The following is a 9612-nucleotide window of genomic DNA, read 5'->3' on the forward strand; positions in this document are numbered from 1 at the left end:
GGGCACATAATTCTTTTCATAATAGCTTGCTCGAAACCATCAGTATGAATTAGTTTCGTTAATTTTATAAAAATGTTTATTTTAGTTTAAAATATTTTTTTTAAAGGAAACTGATCCAATAAAACTTCCTCTAAAAACTATTTCGAAAGAAAAAGTTCCTCAAGAAATTAACTTCCAACACTAATTAAAATGGTTTACTCAGAAAGTTATTCTACAAAAACGTTGAAACTCTGTCAAATAGGCACCTAATTCTTTTCACAATAGCTTGCTCGGACCATCAGCATGAGTAGAGTAACTCGTAAACCTCTATAGCCAAACCCAGCAGGCCGACTATAAAGAAGGGTTAACTCACTATGCGACTTCTACTTCAGGTCAAGCCTTTTATCTAGTTTGAAAAGCAATCTTTCCAGGTTTTTTTACATTTTTATTAGCTCGCACGCACTCAACAATGAAAAGATGGTTTGAAAAATAAGGAATTTTTTTAAATTTGAGTCTAATATTAATTTATTAAAGAATGTGTGATCGAAAATAAGAGATGAGAAAACGCATTTTGAAAATAATAGAGACCAAACAATAGCTTTGATATCTATAAATTAATTAGGGTGAAAGCCCCCCATAATATATAAATAAAAAATATTGGTGTCCCAGCAAGGATACCATATGTAATTTTCTGCAAAATAAGGGTTCATTTGCTTGGCAAATCTTTATATAAACGACCAAATTTCATTAGATTTCATGTCAAGACTTCACACATTTTTCAAAGATGAGGTTGGCTGCAGTACTTTTGTTTTTAGCAACTGCATTTGCAACTTGTCAAGCAGATGGCTATATAGAGCAAGTGACCCAAGACATCCATCTCCTCCGACCTCGAATGGGTGCTGCTGGATATCTGCTTCAAGGCGTTAACTGCCTCAGTTGGCGTCTTGCGGTGGAAACAAACAACATTCGCAATTGGAAACTAGTGCCCGAGAACTGTGAACAGTATGTTGGTCATTACATGCTAGGCAAGCAATATCGTAAAGATTGCGAAATTGTGGCAAACACTGCAATTGAATATGCCAAGAACCTCACTCTCGCCGGTGATGGAAAGGATATTTGGATCTTTGATATTGACGAAACCACACTATCTAATTTGCCATATTATGCTCGATCTGATGTGCTATTTGGGTAAGCACTATCTTTATAAATAGTACATTTCATTTTTCATCAAATACTTCACATACAAACCATTTTTATATATAATTGGTTTAGGGCTTGATTGGTATGAGTTTTAGTAATATTATGAATAATGTTTTTACTTGTCGTGCCGGATTTCGTTGTTTCCGTGCAATCTAGTTAGTCGGAGCATTCATTGACAAGTATGTGCATTTCTTGTATTGCATTTTCCACATTTGTCGAAATCACATAATTCGTCTTCAGGGCATTACCATACAACAACACAAAATTTGACGAATGGGTTGCGGAGGGAAGAGCGCCACCAGTTCCAGGGTCCGTGCGTCTATATCGAACACTGGTGTCTCTCGGGATTAAGATTGTCTTTTTAAGTGGAACAGCTGAAAGATTCAGAGAGATTAGGACTTCTAATCTAAAAGAAGCTGGCTATTATATTTGGGAAAAGCTCATTCTCAAGTAAAGTGCATCTTTTTCCTTCTTCCTAAGTACTTCTAGTAAAATAAGTAAATATACTATAGAAATATTTACTTATTTACTAAGTATTAATTTTTTTGAGAAACAAAATGCTGTTTGGATACAGGGGAGAAGCTGATCAGGGGACCTCTGCATTGGTGTACAAATCCAAGAGGAGAACAGAATTAGTGAATTCTGGATATAGAATTCTTGGAAATATGGGAGACCAATGGAGTGACATACTTGGGGATAATTCCGGTGATCGAACTTTCAAAGTGCCCGATCCAATGTATTACATTGGTTGAGTAGTGATTTTAATAGTGTACTCTTATGTCAAGTTTTCTCGTACCGTACCGTCCCACTAAGTATTGGAATATACGCAGAGCCTTCTTCAATTTTAATTATTAATAAAATGATGTCATGCTTGACATAAGTTGTGCGTTCTTATTTTTTAAAATATTATCTTTTAATTAAATATTTCTAATCATTTTCATATAATTGATATAATATTAGCCAATAATTGAGATTTATAAGCTATGCCTTCTCATAACGAAATTATTATCTTTTAATTGAATGTTTCAAGACATTTTGATATAATTGATTTAATATTAGCTAGTAATTGAAATTCATATAATCTTCAATCAACTGAAATCTCGCGACATGGAAGTTTTTGTATAGAAACAAACTAGAAAATCAATTCAAATGTCAAGCTTACTTCATAGAATGTAAAAATAATAATAGCTGTGCTTGAAAATAGTATAATATTTTCACGCAGTATCGTAGGCATTGAATATAAGAGAGAATTGCCGATGCTATCGAAAGTAAAACAAAAGGAGATGAGGCAGAAATAAACCAAAATATTCAGATACTACTAAAAACAACATCAGGGAACACCACGAGCTTAATCAACCTCCTCAATCTTGGGACCAGTTCTGCTGCTACCGCTAGGAGCAGGGCCTTCATCTTCCATGGTTCGTCAAGTGCACGGGTCGCGTTAGAAAATAAGAAAACATACATACTTGATTATTTTGAAGGAAAACATGATTAAGATTCATGATTTCGTTTAATTGTCACCTAATTAATTTCTTACTCGTTTATCATTTTAGACCTGATTTTTCGATTTTGGTTAATTATCTCTCTTGAGCGAAATTAACTCTAATTTATTGGTTCAACTACTATATCTTTATGTCGATTAAAACTAAATAATCACATTAAATCTTTGTGAAAATAGCTCGATGGATCACTTAGGGCTAGGGTCATATCTATATTCCCTACATAAACCTAATGTTTTTACTATTTGGTTTAAAATGCACAATCTTCTCTCGAATAATATACAAAAATCGAACCACGGCAAGGTAGCCGAGGCTCTGAGGCCAACGAAGAACACACAACATCTGGAAGTAAAGCCTCTAAGGTGCCCCAGCTGCTTAGGACCGAAGTGCATCGGTCGAGTACCCTATGCCAAAGCCGAAGCTCTAAGGCACCTTTGGCTAGAGTGGGCCTTACACAAAGAATCCTATTTGAATGATTGACAGGACGTCCATCATAGAGTGCAAGTGTCTTGTTTTGTCAAATCATAACGGCGGCTCTACTAATTAATAAATATATCGCAAGCTAGTTAGTCAACAGTGATACCTAGAATTGGATATGTAAACAAACAGGATGAGGCCACATGTACTCCCAACCGAGGGCCGCGATTCAACTTGTATTACCCTAATTACTTCCCCATGCACCCATTGTAAGGCTAATGCAAGATTCAATACAAGAACAACTACTACACATTTTACTCTCTTGAAATACAATCGTGTTTACATAGAAGTTCAACAAACTGCGATTAGTAATTATTATACAATCGTTCTACAAATGCATCGCCAGATTCTGAACGTTGTCGTCCCTTATGTACAAGTTTTTTCCTTACAAAACTTCTAAAAGTGATGCGTCTTATTGGGCCTTTTTTTAATTATTTTTTTCCCAACTGTCAATGAAATATCGCCCAATGTCATATGTGAAAAATTATGTGCATCTAGTATTGTACATTAAAATTTATTATTTCAATTATATTAACTAAATTTTATTAATTTGTGTGAAAAAAAATAGGACTAATCTTTATGAGATGGAGGGAGTATTATTTTATACTAATTCTCTTGTTGCTTTCATTAGTAGTACGATCCTAAAATCGCCTAGAAGGGGTAAATAGGTGAATAACAAGGAATAAAAATCACCAATTAAAAGCAATAAGCCACTTATTAATTGTTCTAAATGTTTAGTCAATCAAGTCAATTTTATCCTATATTGAGTACCCGTTTGGTAGCCATTAATTGGCAAAATACATTTTTCCTATCAAATCAATATGGGGTCCATGTCATAATTTATTCTCCAAATCAAATTCAAAATGTGCAAATTCCCATCCTTGCCCTCTTTGTCCTTACTTGGTTTTTTATTCCACAATTTCCATCCATGCACAGATCCGAGGCAATTGGATGAAATGATAATGGTAGGCCCCTGCACACCATTTAATGCTTTCTCGGAGATGGACTCCAAACGGTCCAAAAATGAATTAATGGGGAAAATATAATGGCTACCAAACAGCCTATGAATTGTCATAGTAGTTAATAAAGCAGTAAATAACACGGGATTTGTTGACAAAAAAAATCCTTCGTGGGACAAAAAGACCCCTAGAATTTAAAATTGAACGGTCGATTCGTTTTTCTTTTATCTTTTTGTCCTTTCTTTCCCCGGAATGGGTGAAGGGTCAAATGGTTTGGCTCCCAATAAAAAAAAATATTCTTGTGATAGGGCCTGTCCATGGAGTTTTAAAAAATCCAAACATTTTAGAGATAGATAGAGAGATAGGAAGTAAACCACTACCTCTCAGGGCCCCCGGATCTTTGAAGTAGATGGCGATTGATAAAGGAATCATTGAGGAATAATTTCGATTTCGATGAACCAACCCACATTTTATTTGCCTAATTTTACGAAAGGAAGAATTCACTCCCTCAACGAATATTCGCTTTATATTGGTCAGCCAATTGCATTCCCCTCTTTTTTTGGACAAAAAAAAAATCCCTTCTTTTTTCTTTCATGGAAAATCCTTTTCGCTCCGCTTGAGCCGGACATCCATTTCAAGTGAACCCCTATGCCACATAATGGTAACAACATTATTTTATTGTCTTTATAATATTGGTTTTGCTCATTATCAAACAATCACTTATTCACAAACTTCGAGAAATTTCCAAACAAGTAATTTCAACGAAAAAGATTTCATTCTTGAACAAAAATCCATTTTCTGAGCGAATCCAAATGATTTTTGTACAAATTTTATGAAAAATGATTTTCTTTTGTGGGAATCCGGGGTACCACTTCAATTTGGCTAACAAAACAAAGAAAGAGGGCCATTAAAAACTCTGAAACAAAGTCAGTGACTTCCACTATAAATAATAAGAACTTACAGTATGATCCAACCTATAAAATTCACTAGACTCGCATATCTAATTTTTGTAATCTCCAAAACCATTTGGAACGTGCTTCACTCACATCTGGTCCCGATCTTCTGGAATTATCTATCTTCTGTGGATTTTCAAGAACACTTTTTGGTCTTGTACTCATCCTATACTTCTGTTCCAACCTTCATCAATTTTCAACAACCTTCGAAAACTATTGAGAAAGTACCTTCCTGATTATATTTAGGAAGTGGGTATTTTGAATTATGTGTTTTTGTTATTTTTTTCAACGTGTGGTTGATTGATTTCATGATATAGAATAGTTGTTTTCTCTCTAGAGGATGTTATGAAGGTAGAATATAATGATCAAACATAATTTTCATAAAGTGGGGTTTGCGTATTCGTAGTAGAGAGGTATTAGGGAAGTACAGAATGGATAGAACTACTGAAAATCATGAACCAGGGTTTCTCGAAAAACACTGTTGCTCGAGATCTAGGTGAGCAACAGTCCGGTGACAATGATTCTATTTTGGATGCCCAAGCATCCACTTGGTGACAAGCTAGTATAATTTCAATGACTCTTTTTCCATGTTCCATACTCGAACCCAAAGACTCATAGTTCATCTATAAAATATTTCAACAGACTCCTTGACTTTTACAACTCTTTTATAATAATTATTTTGTCTAAAGAATAGCAAATACAATTAAAACCTAACAATGAAGAACTAAAATTTTAGTTAGGAAAAACAGTGTACCCTGATTTTTTATGGTTCAGTTTTAATTGTCAAGCTTTGGTTTCAAGTATTGATTTCATGATTTGTTTTCACTACCGTTTTCATGCTTTTTCTCATTTGGCCAATAAACGATTGATTCGTGAAACGTGACAAGACCAAGAGCTTAAGCACGTATTTTACAACTAATAATGAAAAAAAGGGAATTGGACAGGATATAGTTTATTTATCAAGTCACCCAATTGAGAAGGCAGTCGCCAAAAAGAAGTGACGAGGAAGTGTAGCTGTCTACGAAGCAAAGCTTCTTCTCCTTTAGTGGAAGGGCAATGAAGTTGGTGATATGATGATAGGGAGCGACCCGGGACGCAGCTCAACTGGTGTATCAATCAACATTTGTCTTACTTCCAGCGGCAGGGTGGAGGTTTGAATCTTGGTGGGAACCTGCGACCAGATTTATTTGGTATGGAGCAATCATTTTGGAGGAGGATCTCTTGTGCGCAGAAGTGTACAGGCAGTGGAGGGAACCTGTGATCCAGTTGAGGCATAACCAGCGATTTACCCCCTCCAAGGTTCTAGGAGCAAGGATCTTGGAGATTCAAGATTTAATCTAGTATAAGTTGGGATAAGTGGATATAAAAAAAAAACATTGTGTTTAGCTTATACTTAGCACATGTTTGAATTTCATTCCAATCAATTAAAACCTTGTCAGACACGTAAAAAGTATTTATACAGCCGTAGAGATTGTTGGGCAAAACTGCCCTTGGTAATATTTAATGCACGTGGAAGTAGACTTAAGAAGTGGAAGGGCAAAAATGAAAAATAAATCATTCAAAGATTTGAATAAAAAATTCTACTGCATGTCTTCACATGCATTGTCAGGAAAGCCATAAATTGTCTGACACCATTTGTACATAAAGTTGAAACAATGATGGCAAAAAATGGGCAAGAATGCAAGTGAATGTGGCCAAACAAGCACTAGTATCAATAACAAGACAGATCAATTCATTGAGGGATAAGTTTGCTGTGGTTTCAAGATTTGGATTAAATTTATAATATATAAATGGATTTTATCAATTTTGTGATATCGTACAATTATAATTTTCAACTATCGGTATCTATCTTCTTCGAATTTGGACCGTGCAAAATAGTCTTGTATTATTGGTTTTCCTTTCGTTATTATTGACACTACTGTTGATTAGCTATAAAGAAAGAAAAGAACACTTACTTTTTATATCCTAAAGTTGATGAGAGATGCCACTATCATTTTGGGGAAGAATAAAGATAAAGAACATGCTCGTTAGCTGGAAATATCTTATGAAAACTATATAATTATTTTAAAAGGTTAAATCCCAATTTTGAAGGCCCTCATCGTTCCGTCTCTAGAATTTTGTGAGGGAGGTAAATTGCGAGATGTGCTCCAGCAGGCCAAGAACAAGAGTTGCTTGTACACTGCGCCTACAAGGAGTTCAATTTCATGTCTCAGGAATCGAACCTCCATACTGCGACTGTCAACAAGGCGTGAGATAACATCACTCATATCCTTTGCACCATTAGGCTATGCCCTTGGAGCAAACTATATAATTACTTACATCTATAAACTGTGTTATTCTCACGCAGAACACATGTAGGGGTAACTATGTTAATAATAACTGAAGTTTTGAATAATTATGCAGCAACCATTAAAGTTATTTTTTTCGTGATAATAGTTACTCAAATTTCGAAATATTACACTAATAGTCAAATCTCACCTAGCGCATTTGAGTGCCATGATCTCAATTTTGAACTCTTCAAATTTTTGCTGACTTGATCTCATATGATGATAAATTTGACTCTTATTGACACCACATGAATTTAGTATTATCGTTTTTAATTTGAGTGATGATTAGTGCAGACTCGAACCAACCATTGCATCGCTGTATTTACCATTTGGAAAATGCAATGTGGCCAGGTTCGGCGACCAACTCGGGGATAGGGTGCCGAGGTGTTGCCACCTCGGCCATTGGATCTGGAAAAAAAAAATGAAGTTGAAATCGAGAGCTGAGGTGATGCCACCTCAGTCCCCTGTCCCCGAGTCAGTCCCCGAGGTGGGCACTGTAGCACGGTTGTTACTATTTAGGGCTTGAATTGAATTAAATTAGTTGTACACTTTTTGTTTTGTTTACATTAAGTTTGACACTCCCTCAAAAATTTGGTCATTGATTAAAAAGGGTGTTGTTAAAATTAAAGTATAAAAAAATTGTCATCACATATGATGTTAAACTTGATGTACATATGACAAGACAAATAATGATACTTGGATAGGGTCAATGATAATGATGCAGGTGACAGAGTGGTGTGGCAGATAGTAATTGAAATTTGTGTTTTTTTCCAATCTGTCACGTGTTTTCTTTGTCACTGAACTTGTAATTGAACCCGTCTCTGTGGCAAAACTGTAACGAGATTAGTGATGCTTTCTCCTTTTGCTGGGTTTGTCGTGTAATATCTTTTTGGTCATTTCAAATGCGGATTATATTGGTTTGAATTCATTGGGTATGGAGAATTGATTGAAGGGCTGCGACAGGAAAAGATTGAAATGACTGACAAGACACAAACATATTTATTTCTATACATACAAATTCACGGGTTGAGATCTGTTGTCCAATTTTTTTTTCATCAAATAATTATTGATATACTATTTTACTTTAAAAATGTCACCTATTATTGAGTATAAGGAGTAATTAGAGAAAAGTTAGACATGTTAATTTAAAATGAAATGCCAATAATTAGTTAATTGAGAAGCAAATATAAACTCGAAATTCACACATATGTTTGTTTTTATTTTCATACAGATAAAAAAAAATTGTAATTATTATAGTTGGAAATATGATTTTTTTGAATTTTCTTAATATAGCCCCAAATTAAATAATATCATTTGGAACAAACAAAAAGGAAACCGAGTTTATCCTTATAGGACGGAAGTATAATTTTAATTTCAAGTTGAAAACTTTGCCTCATTGTTTCGGATTCTCGATATCCTGGAATAATAGTGTTTATGTTATTTTAGAAAAAAGTGGATCATTTAGGATATAAGTTTAACCCGAGAAATTATAACACACCACAGTTTTTATTAATTGTACTATATTTTATTATACTGAAACTTTTCAATATTTGTTTATTGTAACACTTATACCCCTAACCTTTTTTGATATATTTTTATCTTCCAGTTTCATTAATTAAATGTCACGTCTCTCATAACAACTTCCTTCCAAAAGGTCCATTGAAGAGTTAGAGTAAAACATCTTATTTGTCCATCATATATATATATATATATATATAAAAGAAAAAAACTTAACAAATTCAAAAGTGAAAATATTTTTCTCTTATTTCATTCTATATTTTGACAAAAATCATCATCAATGACTAAATGTGTTAGTTAATTGAATGTTGAAATAAGAATTTGACGGAAAAACATTAAAGGCCTAAATGTTATAACTAAAAAAAAAAAATTGAGAATTTTAAGTACAATTAGAAAATCATGTTGTGGATCGATATTGGCTCTTTGACCTCCCAATTAGGTGTTTTCATAAAATAATAAAAAATCTCCTTAATTTATATTCTTTATATCTATAATCTATAATAAAAAAGTCCCTTTATTTTAAAAGTTAAAAGACATAAAGCTACTTTGTCTTGAGATGCCAATAAGCATGCATATATTACATGGATTTTGCTAAAGCGGCGAGAGTAGGAGCGTCACATGTGCCCCCTATTCGGCCAGGGCTCACATGGCCTTAAACGAATATCAAAACTCATATAATATACAAAAACGTATCTTCCTC

General features: G+C 34.1%; 1 protein-coding gene across 1 annotated transcript; it reads left to right on the forward strand.

Moving 5' to 3' along the window:
- The first annotated feature begins 716 nt into the window (after positions 1-716).
- Positions 717-2073, forward strand: LOC111366165 (acid phosphatase 1-like). The gene is made up of 3 exons (XM_022986859.1): positions 717-1167; positions 1420-1629; positions 1754-2073. The coding sequence occupies exons 1-3, from the start codon at positions 764-766 to the stop codon at positions 1929-1931; spliced, it is 792 nt and encodes a 263-aa protein (XP_022842627.1). The 5' UTR covers positions 717-763; the 3' UTR covers positions 1932-2073.
- The last annotated feature ends 7539 nt before the right edge of the window (positions 2074-9612 follow it).

Source organism: Olea europaea, chromosome 17, assembly GCF_002742605.1.
Source record: "Olea europaea var. sylvestris chromosome 17, O_europaea_v1, whole genome shotgun sequence".
NCBI lineage: Eukaryota > Viridiplantae > Streptophyta > Magnoliopsida > Lamiales > Oleaceae > Olea > Olea europaea.